At 41.6% G+C, this 14,782-nt stretch overlaps 1 protein-coding gene across 1 annotated transcript; it reads left to right on the forward strand.

Annotated features, from left to right (window-relative positions):
- The first annotated feature begins 211 nt into the window (after positions 1-211).
- rgcc (regulator of cell cycle) lies at positions 212-5,614 on the forward strand. The gene is made up of 5 exons (XM_085383821.1): positions 212-366; positions 571-744; positions 3,115-3,225; positions 3,362-3,424; positions 4,902-5,614. The coding sequence occupies exons 1-5, from the start codon at positions 339-341 to the stop codon at positions 4,907-4,909; spliced, it is 384 nt and encodes a 127-aa protein (XP_085239947.1). The 5' UTR covers positions 212-338; the 3' UTR covers positions 4,910-5,614.
- The last annotated feature ends 9,168 nt before the right edge of the window (positions 5,615-14,782 follow it).

The raw sequence follows: 14,782 nt of genomic DNA on the forward strand, positions 1-14,782 counted from the left end.
CTGCATTACACTTCTGCCTGGCAAGTGACACAGAAGTTGTTTACAAACATACTTTTAAGAAGGAGACGTCAGGGGACCGTAACTTTAACCGGGGGAAGCTTTATTGGTAATGGCGAGCGCGTAAGAGATCGCGCACACACATACGCTTCCCCTCCCTTCCCTGCGTCTCCGCCCCCACTCCTCAGGGCTCGTTAAAAAGCGCCAGTCCTGGACCTGGAGGTTAGATAAAGACCTGAAGCACCCTACGACGAAGTGGGACTTTACGCTGAGGGCCACATTTATTTATTTAGAAGTTTTCACGACGTTTCTGGATCATTTCTAAGCGAACTAGTGGAATCATGAAGTCCCCAAAGCTGAAGCCTCAAGGTAATGTCGTTTGTTTTAAATATATATGTATATAAATATTATCTTATATATGAGTACGATAACTGAATTGCAGTTGTGTTTATATAAGAATAGAATAATGTGCTACGTGAATGATTTTCAGACCTGAATCATAACATCAACAGTTTGCGTAACATTTTATTTCAATTTTGTGAATTATCCCCCCCTCCCCCCCTCCCTTTGCAGCCAAGTTCGTCAATGAGGAGGATCTGAACGATGTGCTGTGCGAGTTCGACGCGGTGATCGAAGACTTCACATCGCCGGTGGAGAGGCGACACTTCAGGTACGACGAACACCTGAAGACCATGAAGAGGAGGAGCAGCGCCAGCGTCAGCGACAGCGGCATCAGCGACACAGAAAGTAAGTGGGCAAGGATTGTGATTTACTCTCGGCTCACCTGCTCCTCAGTATTACCATGGTTATCTAACCAGTGGAAAGGTTCAGTGGCGCGACTTTGTTGTCATCCTTAACATGGAGCAATTAAATTGGACCCCAGACAGTCAGGCAAGAGTTACAGAGTGTCACAAAATAATGACACGTTGTACTTCTCTGCAGACTGAAGACACAGGGTTTGTTATCTCTACAGTACCACTCCTCCTATAGCGCACTGTATGCCTTGGGTGTGTAGTGTCTTATCAGGTACACTGTAAAGTAGGCTTTATGTAAAAAACATGCAAACTCTCTAAGTAAGGAAACCTTTTAAAAAAAGCCAGGTTCACAAGCTTGTTTATTTTGAGTGTACTTGGCTTGAGGAGGATATGTCACATCAATGTAATATAGTACACATAAACATAAGAGAGTGTTATTTAATTTTAATTTAGTATTGCTGATTAATGTCACAGTGGCCCAAATACCACACAGAGAGTAGCAGTGAGAGAAAATCCCTTTCTCATGCTTCAGAGATGTTGGCGTCACGTTGAGCTGCATATTTTGGCACACCTGCCCCTATTTTGTGGCTGCGTCTCTAAGGGTTTACTGTCATATGTTACCATATCACTCTACCATACAGTGTCTTAAAAGTCTAGCTTCCCCCAGCTGTAGAGCCGACTTCAGGCGGGCAAGTGGGATATGCTGACACACAGAGAAAAATATGCTTCATGTCCCCATGCGCAAATATACTTTTCCAAACACATGCCAGTGGGTTGGGCCGTCTAAGGGAGGAAAGAGGGTGTACAGGTTTGATGGCCAAACAGTCGAATGTATGATATATACTAGAAAGAGAATCAGATGTTTAAAACTAGATAATTGCACAATAACAGGGGCCATTATCACTAATGATCTCGCAGGGAGCAACATCAGTGATACAAACACAGGGAAGGTGTTTGAACACATGTCTATGGCACTAATGAGCTTGCTGATTTGATCAGTGGATCGGATTCCTGCTTGAACCCTGTCCTCTCCATGGTAGTGAAGTAATGACGAACGAGCTGTCTCCCACAGGGGTCATCTATTGTCTCAAAGTCTGATGGATGTATTGACTGTTGAAGGCGTAGATAGATGACAAAAAAGTCTTGGAGCTGCACCCTGGAGTGTCAGTGTGGGTGAGAGAGGCGACAGAGAGCCACAGAAAGTGGTATGAAGAATGTAGGAGTGAATAAGAAGGACAGACAGACATGAATATAGAGCAGCAGAGGAAGCTGAGAAATGAGAGGGATTCAGGTTCAAGTCAAGTGCAGACATTAAGGGCTCATCAGTGTGTGTGTGTGTTTGCATGTGATCCACTTGCACTTCCCGCGTGTTTTGCCTTTATCCCATGTGCAATTTCCCACAATCCAGAGTTGCGGGAGAGGCATTGGTCAGAGAGGCGGGAACAAGTGGGTGCTTGACATCTCAGACATGGTGCAAGATACACATCGGCATCTTTAAGTGTAGCCTAATCTTAGTTTGAGCACACACACTTCACAGCTACACATTCATTATTATCAGTGTGGTTTGCACTTCTACAAAGAATGATTTAAAAAGTCTCTCATGCTGTCGGATAAACATTTATCCCTATCCAAGCTACACCCCGACAGGTCACTTGTCTGCCACAAGCAAAGATTCTCACTCACATTCACACAATTTAGAATCACTAGTTAATCTAACCCCACTAACTGCAAGTCTTTGGGCTGTGCGAGGAAGCCGGAGCAGCCACACAGATGGTGGATTCAAACCCAGAACCTTCCTTGCTGTGAAGCAAGAGTGGTGGTTTGAAGTACTGTGCGGCAAAATAAAGGTGACTATTAGGTCATTTATGTAAGACTCTGTGTAGAGATTTGGGTGGTGCATAAAAAACACAAACAGTATCCCAAATAAGAGCGTGCTCTGCTGTTTTGAACATGTCAAAGATAAATCTTACTAAAGAGCAGGAGAAGAGTTGGCTGCCTTTAGAGACCTCTTTGCCCAGAAAAACTTTTGATATTACTGTCACTAACAGCCTCAGTGGTGCTTTAATCCATGATTTATGGTCATCGAGACTTTTTCTTTTTTAGCTTTGAAAGTCATCCAGAAACTTTTGCTGCTAGAAAAACAAAGACTTCCGTAGAGATTCATTTTAACACTTTAGTTTTTGTGCTGTACCCGCACGTGTTTGTGAGGCATGCACGCGACAGCCCATAGAGAAAGGGTGTCATTAGAGGAGAATGCGATGATTACACACTGAAGCTTGTTCCACTGACACAGATGTAGAGAAAAGTGAGTACTCGCTTGATCTTATGTGCCTGCATTTTCTCTTCTGTCTCTTTCTGACAGGTGCCGAGTCTCTCAACAGAAACAGCTTCAGCTTCAGCGACGAGAGACTGAACTCGCCCACCATGCTCTCCCCCATCACCACCACCTCACCTCCCTTAATGTCACCAAAACGTGAGTAAAAGCCCTTGAAAACTCATGGACATAAACAAGCTATGTATTGTACTGTATATGTGGTAATGAGTGATTGAAGAAGCTTATATTTAAACTGCTTCAAAATCGTGATTCTTTCTGCGTGTCTCCATTGCAGCCAAACTGGGCGACACTAAAGAGCTGGAGGACTTCATCGCTGACCTGGACAAGACACTAGAGAGTAAGCACTAATGCAATCTGGCTGTCAGAGCCCCATGATAAATTAGCCTGCATGCTGGCGCCACCCGCTACTCGGGATTAACCGGAGCGTTTGTTCCCTGTGTCGGCTGTGTTAACAACTGCTCATAAAATGCCATGAGAGCCACCCCGCAGGTTTCTATGAAACAATGATGTGTCAGGATTATGAAGTGGCTGAGGCTTGCTATATGGACCTCCAGGCCTCCAGGGCCACACTGGAGAGAAAGGCTGCGTATCCCTTTTCACCTGTCACTCAGCTTTGAAGTGCAGATCATACACAGTGGAACGCTGCTTTATAAATTTCATCCTGGTCTATTCTTCCCCTATCTCTTTCCGTGTATACAGTGCATGGTACATATACCCTGTATGGAGGCATTTTCCTCTGGGCTTTTGTTCTTTATCCAAATTGATCCTCTTAGTGTAGAGCAGGGGTGTCAAACTTATTTTAGTTTGTGGGTCACATACAGCCCAGTTCAACCCTCCAAATCATTCCTATTACTTTCTTTTCTTTTCATGTAAAGTGTAACTCCAATGTGAAAATATCTACAGGTAATAAAACATCTATTTGTAATGATAATGATGAGATGTCTTTAGAAAAACAAGTCAGTTTGAACAATATGTGGTGGTAGTGAAGCAAAGAAACCCCCACCTTACTCTCGTGTAGCCTTGAGTGATGTCAGGATAAACTGCAAACCCAGCAGTGACCTAAATAACAGCTGTCATCACACCATTCATTCTTATCAACTAGCAGCGCAGTTCTTCCAAATGTAAAAAGCAGTGAAAATTCCAAAATTTATGCCCTCCTTGTTGCAGTCTTTGCACTCTGCAAAGCCATTCAGTGGGCTGAATCTGGAACCTCTGCTGTATATTTGGCAACCCAGAGGTAGGGAATGTTCCGTGGTGTATGCAAATTTGTCATCTCTAGCCTACTGGGCTTTAATAATAATATTTGACCTGAGTTGACTTGGAATGCACAAATCTGTAACCTGAGAAGGCAATTTGGTAGCTTACACTATGTTAGGCTAATAGACGGCTGGTTTGTGCTGCGCCTCCTCTTTGCTCAGGCCTTGTCAGAGTTGGAACTTGCATCAGAGAATAAGGAATGTGTGCCGGGTAAACCCTGTCGGAAATTTCAACTTTAAATGTCAGTATTGGAAAGAGACAGGGGTGGGAGTGAGGAACTTTTCTTATTTCCATGTCTGTTCCTTGGGCTCCCTACTCTGTTTTAGCCACTGCACATCCGTCTTTCGCAGACATCCCGTCTGTCTGTAAAGTTGGACATTCAATTAGCCGTTCAGGCAGTCAGCCAGCTCCTCTGTTAGCAACGGAGTGTGGTGTGTTTATTGGGGCCACCAGTGTTTACGATGAGCAGCCTGTAAAGTTGAGCGTCCACCATTCTGAGAATAGAACCAGGAGCCAGGGAGTCCTGCTCTAACCGTGTCCGTCTCTGTCTGGTCTAGGCATGTGACACAGAGGCCCACAGTCAGCTTGGAGCCTGGCCATGAGGGAAGGAGGGAGTGTAAGTCTGGAGGACCCCCCTTGATCAGTTAACATGCACCTGCCCACCCCTCACAGAAAACCACCCAACAGGATGCAGCTGGATGGCGGAGCAGCTGCCAAGTAGCTCGACCACAGCATCAGTTCCAGCCGCTCAGCGCTCCCAAAGTTAACCCAGCACTAACTTCAGACCACATGGCTGTAAAGACTGCAGTCAGGGTTAAGATTAGCTTTGTAGGACAAGAATACTGCGCAGCCATGAAGTAATGGACTCCCATTAAAGGTGCATTCGTTGTTTGAATTACAATTCATCCTGCCACAGACCAGATTACACTCCCTCGTGCAAAACTTGAGCTGGAAGAGTTATTTTAAAAATGGCTTTTTATAACAGAAAGATATTTGTATTTTATAGAGCTTCTTATTGTAAATATATCTCTCTTTTATTGTGAAATCTATTTTTGTATCATATGTAAATAATAACTGCTTCAAATTCTATTTACCTTTGTTTTGACAGGACAGTCAGATTAAGATTTGACAAGTTGACTGGAATAAAGTTGATCAAATGTGAACTAAAGCCGTAACCCACTCTGAAAAAAACTGGAAAATAATGTGTGTATTTATACAGCTACTACCTGCCTGCGATAACATAAAACGATTAAAAATTGTTCTTTTATTAGCACGTGTCTTGTCTTTTTTTTTTATTCTGAGCTTCAGTTCACATCTGAAATTAATCTGCTTTTGGATTTAAAAAATCCTGGAAACTCCCCTGCAGGGAGGTGTTTCCAGAGGTAGGCAACCACACTAGGTGTACCTGCTGTCTTGCAAACTCTACTGGTAAAGCAGTGTCGATCTGTCAATGGAAGACCACCAACACCACATGCACAAATGGCCCTGTGTGTTTCAGTGACCTGATCACTCACTGTTTATCTCTGAAATTAAAGCCATTGTAGGCAAAACAAACAAGATCTACACTGAGTGTCAAATGTTTCTTGGAACATCGACATAGTTCTCTTAATGTGATCCATCAAAGTGAATCACAAACATAGACTACATAAAGAAGGGCAGGAAGAGCCTTCACTTCCTTCTAAGAATGTAATACCTACATGCAAAACTGCAGGCACAGTGAAAGATGTGTTACAAGTCTCTTGACTTCTGTGCGCATGAATCAACCACTCGGCAAAGCTGAGTGGTTGATAACTTCTTAAGCAACACTGTGTCTATTTGCAGAGGTGGAAGGAGATGGGAGGGCGTGACCCCTTTCTGGCTCAGTGGCAGCTGTGACTAAAGGAATCTGATGTCTGCTGACCAGTAGAGGTCAAAGGTCAATAACTACGAGTAGATATGCCTCCTTACTGATAGTGCCGCAGGTGTACAAGTGTGCAAGTCTTTACACTTACTAGGCATCTCTGGGCAGTTAACTGGGCAGGTTTTTTGTTTAAAATTGGAGTCCCCAACTAAATGACTTCAGTGGTCAAACAGGCATAAAAAACACGTTCACTTGTATTCTTTGCTCAAGAAAATGTTTAAAAAGATTTTCCCATCAAGTTATACACAAGATTATATGATTAGGTTACACATTATGGCGTTATTTATGGGTCCGTTCAGAGCGCCATAATCAACAGACCACCAGAGCACTGAACAAATGCTGTGCTAATTCATGGTATGAATATAGAAAACCAAGACTAAAGCACTTCATGTTCTTTCTATAATATGGCTGCTACTACACAGTTATTGGCTCTTTAAGGGGACGGGGAGGATAACAGAATTCACCAAAAGATGTCTATTCAGGATTCCTCGAGTCCAGCCTTTCCCCCTCTCTGTCTTTGCCATTGAGATGATATTATTTTTTTCTATTCTGATCTCACATTTCCTATAATCTAACTAGTCTTTATTGCTAGCGGGTTTTTGATACAAGGTTTCTGTTATAAATTGTTACCTCCTGAGCCAAGGAAATCCTGCTTGCATTACTGCAACATCAAGATCCTTTCTGTGACTTGAGAACAGGATTACACAACAATATGAGGCTTAACTTTACCTCTAATGACCCATCTGGAACATGTTGCACAGCTACAAAGTCTAAATTAAAAAGACTTTTCAAAGTAAAGTCATTAAAAGATTTCATTTATTTTTCTAATACAAAGTGAAGTAAAGAGAAAAATTCTCAGAAAGTCAGCATTTAGTGTAAGACAACAGAGTTCTTCTGAACTCTGGGTTATCAGTCTTGGTTATCAAATCCACTTATCAGTCTGACTAGGACTATCTTTCACTCATGGTATGTTATCATGATAAGAATCTAAACATCTTAAGTAGCTAAAAGTTCAGCACAGAAGTCCACGCGCACACACGCAGGCTGTAGCTAAATGTAAAGAGATACGCCTATGCCCCCACTCCCACCTTCAAATAAGTGTGCGGATGTGACCAGACTACTGTCAGTCCATGCCAGTCTGTATTAATGTGATGGCAGGAAGCTGGCACTGCGACACCCGTCCATGTTGTTTTTTCAGTACAGTTGGCACTGGGAAGTTGCCACAGGGAAGCTGTGGGTACAGTGCCACTGCCACTGGATGGTGTTTGGAAGACAGCTGGCACTGATCTGGCAGTCCTTGTTGACATAACACATAAAACAACCTCCCCCCCTTGGCAGCAGCGAGCATCTTTTTGGCCACATGGGTCAATCCTGTAGAAATGTTGGCCTTGGCAGTGTGGACAGCAGTCATGTTCACAGGCCTGGAAGTGTGGGAAAGTCAGGGAGTCAGGAGCAAGGAGGACACAGCTGTGGAAAAGGGGCTAGAACAAGATAAGGCAACGTAGCAAGGTGAAAGGATTAAGAGGCTTCCAAAACAGAAAATTAAGATGAATAAAGAGGTGCATAGACAATGGGAGCAAGATGGGCAGCATCATATCAAACAAACTAAATCCTTCCGTATGACATCTATACATTCACACGGATTCCCATGGGAGGCCCCTCGAGCCTGCTCAAGTGGTTGGTCTATGAATAGGCTGGGCAGAGACCCACAGATGTGCATCCACATCACAAAGAGACAGAAATACACGAATCCAAATATCAGATTCAGCTTTCTACCGAGTCTTCACATTACTGGTGTCCAGATGTCACTGCTAACACTGCAAGAAGAGGGAAACATTAACTGATATGTTCAGATGTCTCTGTCTTTAATCTACCCATCCTGTTTGCACTGTTGCCTCATAAAAGAAAGGTTTGAGTCAGCTTTTTCTGAGTGTTGGTCACAGATTCTTTTTTGTATTCTGCTTTCCATCCAAACTAAGGAAAGTCAAGTGAATGAGATTTAATTTCCCCCATGTCTGGATAAGTCCTAGCCTATAATACAAGAAGTAATACAATCTCCCTTGGTTAGAATTTTTTTCAGTGATGTGAAGTGGTTAAAAGATCCTCCCAAAAATTACTGTAAATGTCCCAGTTTACTTTTTTTTTTTAGATATGACATGTTCGAGATATTAAAGGGATATCAGTCATTAAGGGATGTTCCCCAAATTTGGTGATGTTTTGAAAACAAAAGCTAAAAAAGCTAAAAAACGCCCAAGAACAAACCCCTACATAGCTTCTGTCAATGTCTTAGGGCGGATGAGATGAAAGCGGAGATGTTTGGCCAAAAAGCACAAAGTCGCTATCGGTGAAAAACAAGCCAACATATCAGGATAAATAGCAACTGTTGATCACCATATTGGAGTAGGGAAATTTTGGCTTTGCAGTCAATGAGTTGACCAAAAGCTCCTCTGTTTATCAAAGTGTTCTAATGTTGAATCTCTCAAGCTTGGCCAAAATTGGGTCATGTAATACGACAAAGGTCCCAATCACAGCTAACAAGAAGAATGAAGGTGTTGCAATGGGCCACTCAAATTCGCAGACCCCAGCCTAATTGAAATGCTGTAGTACAGGGGTGTCGAACTCCAGGCCTCGAGGGCCGGTGTCCCGCAGGTTTTAGATATCACCCTGTTTCAACACACCTGAATCAAATTATTAGTTCGTTAACAGGCTTCTGGAGCACTTCAAGACATGTTGAGGTGATAATCTAGCCATGTAAATCAGCTATGTTGGATCAAGGACACATCTAAAACATGCAGGACACCGGCCCTCGAGGCCTGGAGTTCGACACCTGTGCTGTAGTAGGACCTTAAGAGACTACAAAACTATAATGAACTGAACCAGTGTCATTGTGATGAACTGAGCAGTGAAAGAAAGTCAGGCACAGGTTAAAATCCAAAAATGTTTTTTTTTTTTGTTGAACCCAAAAACATAGTTGGTTAAATCATACAAAAAAAAAAATCAAAATCTTGGGCCCATAAGAGAGGTCAAAATAACAGAACTCTACTCATAGATCAATCAAATAATACTGATAACTCAAACAAACTGACCTCTCTAAACGAGCCAAAGGGGAAACTTAAATAGTGGCTGATCAGCCCACAAAAACACAAAAAGGGGTAGAACACACAAAACCTAACTCAAACTAACATAACAAATCCCAATTCCCCCCCTCCATGATCAAGAGTTATGGTATGAGCCAATTTGCTGTCCTCCATATATGCTGGCTCCGCCCCTTTTCCACCTCTTGGCTCGTCAATCAAGGGACTGGAGTAGCTGCAACTCAGTTAACTCAGAAAACAAAGAGATTAAATCATACATAACAGTGTAAACTAAAATGTGCGCACTTATTTTAGAATGCAGTGTTATGTGGATACGTGAATTAATTCTAAACCAAAACCAGTTATTATCCTGTAAATTAAACCCTATTTAAAGAAAGAAAAATGTTAGTGTAGTGTTATGTATAAGCCTCTACACTAATATTTGGTGGATATTACCACTGTGGAGCTGTAACTGCAGCCATCACAGTTATATAGAAAAGTGTCCCAAAATTTCTCCACAATGATGTGAGTGACTGATAAAGTCACACAGAAAACGGTTACTGCTAAAGCTGGTTCTACGAGCTACTGAACTTGGCTTTAGTTTTTCACAGGGCTGTATGACTAAAATGACTTTGAATGGCCTATCCATGAAGATGGAGTCTTATCACCACCGTGGGAATTATGGGTCACTCTCTGGTATGAAGGCAGATATTTCACACATACAGAACAGAGGCACTGCCTGCTTGGAAATCGGAACAATATATGGGTGTGTTGGTGCTGACAGATGAGTAAATTTACTGCTGTCAAAAGCTAAGCAGCAGACGGTTTTCTAGAGACTCACATATTAAGGAAGAATGAGACGTTTTGGCTTGTTTAGTTACTAAGAAACAATGTTGAGTGGAAAAAGAGTTAACATTTCAAATCTGACTAAACCCATAACACAAAGTATTATGACAACAGACTAAAGTCAGTTATGTAATCGTTGTGGGCCTTCTACTTTTTTCTAATCTGGGTTTGAATGTTCTCTCATTGAGCTCTGTGAGAAGCTGAATCATGTTTCTTTTTTTTAGATGAATCCGTGTCCACTGGACAAATTTTGGGTGGCTGCAGTTTAAGTGGTGCAAAGAATTGGCCATTTGCCTTCAGACTAGAGTTTTCTCTCTCACTCACTCGCTCACACACACACACACACACACACACACACACACACACACACACACACACACACACACACACACAAACCCCAGTCGTTTTCATAGAAATATGTTTGTTAACTTATTAATTTTACATGCCAGGGCAGTTACAGCTTTCTATTCCACTGCAGTTCTTCAAGTGGCCACTTGAGACTGTGCACAAAAAACAGGTTAAAATTCCCAAATTTAGAGCAGAAATAAACATGTTTACAGAAAACAAGTTTTCTCTGTATAGCTATCTCAGTTTGTGTGTTTTCCCTGTTCTTCAACTTCGTCCCACAGTTCAAAGGTTAATTTGCTATCCTAAGTTAACCATAAATGTTAATGGTTGCCTGCGTCTCTCTGCATGCATCCTGCATCCTTGGGCGAGATACTAACCCCAAGTTGCGCCCTGATGCATCAACTGAAGTATTAATGTGTGTGAATGGTAAATAGGAAGTACTTGTGTGAATGGGTGAATGAGACAAGTTGTGCAAAGCACTTTGAGTGCTTTTAGATATGAACCAGTCCATTTACCATCTGTCATAGTTCTGCTTTTCAGGCAGACTGAATTAACCGTAATGTGGAAAACATAAATAAATTAAACATAAATAAAATAAAAAGCTGAACATTGGCTTCTCAGTGCTTTGTCTGCTTATGAATAATTTAATTTAAAATCTTACGTGACTTTAATATAAGCAAAAATGTGCTTATATTTTATTCAGTAACTGAAGTCTTAGCACATACAAAGCATTATAAATTTGCTCATCACTGCAGGTTGCATATGTGGCTGTAGCAAAGCACAACTAGCGAGTTATAAAGCCCACCAAATCCCCAGCCAAATTTTAGGCACAGCTGCCTTCCTTGGCTGCTCTTAACTGAGTCTGTACTTCCTCTGAGCCTCAGACAAACTGGAAAGATTTAATGCAAGGAATGCAAATGACTGGTGTGTTTTAAAGTAATACTGAAGAGAACCAGTTTTGTAGTAGTTTTGCTTCACCTTCATTTTGATGGACTGTATCAAACTAATATTTTGTCCTATTGAAACAAAAACTTTTTCTAGTCTACAAAGAATCCAACTATCCAATTTGGTAATAAATACCAGATATGGCTCATGAATCACGCCGGATGCCTACGTGGCTGGTGGACCACAGTTCGCAGACAGACTCTGAGTCAGGGTGTATGACCATTACCATGAAGTGTGACCCTGTATTTCCATCTGATGAGTCACTGGAGTGTTGCACATATGCTGGATGGGCTATCCCAAAGAGCCAGTATGACGGCTGCATTCTGCATTCATCAGTTTACTTTGCAAACATTAATCAGAGGTTTGTTATTAAAGTGTTAGATATTTCCTTTCTCCCATGTGAAACACAGAAAAAGTCATTAATAAGCAAACACCAGAAAACACAATACATAGACAAAAACAGACAGATTCCAGATGGCCCTCTGTGACCATACAGCTCTTCCTATGTTGTCAGTTTATGCTGTCTGGTTCCCATCTGTTCCACTCTCTATTTCCTCCCATTTATCCATCTGTCTGTGTCCTAGATCCATAATGCATTTAACAAAACCCTTTCGTTCCCACTTCCTCTCATTTGCCACACCCCTTTTGTCATGCCCACTTTTGATAAGTAGATTTGGAGGGATCTCTGACAATGAAGAAGAAGAAGCAGATATGGGCAAGAAAATGGAAAGACCTTCAGAATGAGCAAAAGTAATTTGAAAGCAAGCGAGCAAAAACAAATGTGACATGCATGTCAATGTTTGCTGGAGTATGCAGCTTCGTTTCAGATGTCCCCATTTACCTGCACTTTGTTAGTTCTGTGTTCTTTTCTGTGTTGGAGGCAGAGTCATGCAGACAAATGCTTTTCTGCTGAAATGAACTGACTTCAATTCGGTTCATTTCACTTTCAATTCAATTTCATCATACTCATTATAATTTTCATCATATAGTGACAAATCACAACAACACTCACCTCACAGTGCTGTATAGTGTATGGTAAGAAAAGTCCATAAAACCGGGCTCAAGCAGAGGCAGCCATCTGCTGGGTGTGATAGGAAGGAGACAGGGCACAACACACACTGTGGAAGACTCACCAATTAATAATTGGAATAAAAGAAAAACAAAAAAAATATCCTTTAAAGTCAGGACTCTTAAAAGTAGTTCACGTGTAGCCACTGTTAGCAACTGATAACATTTTGTTACCACATGTCATACCAAGCAGCACAACAAGATACCAAGGACATGTTTCCACTCACTGTAGTTGACTACACCTTCCTCACTTTGACAAATACACAAGACTTTAAGAAACATTAGCAGCTATGTCAATAGCAGCTAAACTATAAACTAGCAGAAGAACAAATGTGTTTTCTGCAGGAGGAGTTATTGAAAGGGAGTGGCTGCAGGGGTAAAAGAGGATGCCTTTGTTGCTGCCCCATACTGTATCATATCATATTATGAATGTACTTCACTTATTACGCACATGACAAGTAAAACAACAAAGCAAAGAACATTACCCAAATGCCCGTCTGAACAGATGGGCTGTAAGCTGTTTTTTACATGATGCAAAGAGAGAGCAGCAAACACTTTCACAGATTTGGAGCTAAGGTCTGGAATGGACAATCCCTCTTACTTTTTAGACGGGTAGAAGGCTTCCAGGAGTGGAACTAAGGATCAGGCTTGGAGAGCAGGAGTGGAGTAAGTGATAAATGGGTGCCTCACCTTGTAAGGCCATAAAAGTAAGAACCAAGATTTTAAAATGATACCTAAACTTGAAGCATGTGCAGACACTTTTTAACATTTGGGTGATATGAGATAATTTATAAGGGTGAGTTAAAAGCCTTGAAGCAGCATTTTGGACAGACTGGAGGCGATTAATAGACACTTTAGACAGACAAGGAAATGGAGCATTGCAGTAATCCAAGCGGAAGGAGATGAAGGCATGAACAAGTTCACTTTTTGAGACAACAGTCCTGAGTTTAGCACTATATTTTTAATGGAAAAAGCAAGAGTGGGTCATAGACTCTATGTGAGCATCGACAGTCAAAAACTGATCAAAAATGAACCCAAGACCGAGTAAAATTTAGTATGAAGAGAACAAACAGACATTAGAGAGAAAATGCTCTGTTTAATGTTTGATCTGTATCATCTATACTCTGATGTTATCTAGTTGATTCTCAAATGAAAGCACATTTTTACTGTAATACGTTTTGTGAAGGCACACCAGGATCATTCACAAACATCTGCTGAAATAATGATAGCAAAGAAGTGTTTGTGAAAAGGCATCATATCAGAATTTTCTAATTGGTTTACATCCTGTTCATTAATTGGGAATCAGCATGTGCTGTGACTCGAAGACTAAATGCATACTTCAGATTAACACACTATAATTAGTTACAGCAACGGAACTGACAAAAACTACCCGTAATGCAATAATCTAGTGTCAAGCAGGGAAAAATGCTTAAATACAGGCTCTTTTATATGCCATATTTAAACTGTGCAAATGTGATGCACTGAAACATGTTTCTTTGAGCAGAGCTCTAATTTCCTTACACTAAATATTCATCAGCAAACACTGTGAATAATCATATTAATCTGATGCAAGTAAACGCTATTACATAGACAAAGGCCGCTGTTAATAATTAAGCATCAAAGAGATGCTAACTCCTCTAATCTCTCCTGCTTTCACTTCTCCTCCCATCTTTCTGTTCTGTCTGTGTGTCCTCCACCTGCTCCTTTTCACAGCTCCTGCAAACATGTGTCTGTCTATTGTCTTCTTGTCACGCTTGCCTTTACCCACACTTATTCTCCTTTGGGATTTCTTAGAAGAGTTGACTCTGCTTCTGTTCCTCCATCTCAGACCTCGTTACTCCCGTCAGTATCTCTGTCTCTGTTCCTTTATACAACCTGCCCCTTAGCCAGGTTAGAAATGTGGGTTAGTGTTTAGCTTTGGGCCTTCACCAGGACTCCTTCAGTAAGGGTTAGTTTACGTGAAACTGCACTTTCCTGATCACTAATATAAAACTGACCTCACAGCCCATTGTTCGTCAGTGGTGCTAGTTTCAGTCATTATGCAGATGCACTGTTTAAAAGGTTGGGGAAACCTGCAGTCAGCTCAGACTGAAGGAGTCACTTGGATGAGTGACAACACATTTCTCCCACTGAAAACGTTACGCCCAGGTGAGCAGAATCAACTTTTTGAGATGATCCTTTCTTGGATTAAGCAGGAAACAAGCTACTGGAAATACTCCTTGTAATTCAAGTGAGCCGCTTGAACATCCCTCCCCAA

The sequence above is a fragment of the Rhamphochromis longiceps genome, linkage group LG16 (assembly GCF_057381845.1).
Source record: "Rhamphochromis longiceps isolate RC_006_pf linkage group LG16, R_longiceps_female_GT1.1, whole genome shotgun sequence".
NCBI classification, from domain to species: domain Eukaryota; kingdom Metazoa; phylum Chordata; class Actinopteri; order Cichliformes; family Cichlidae; genus Rhamphochromis; species Rhamphochromis longiceps.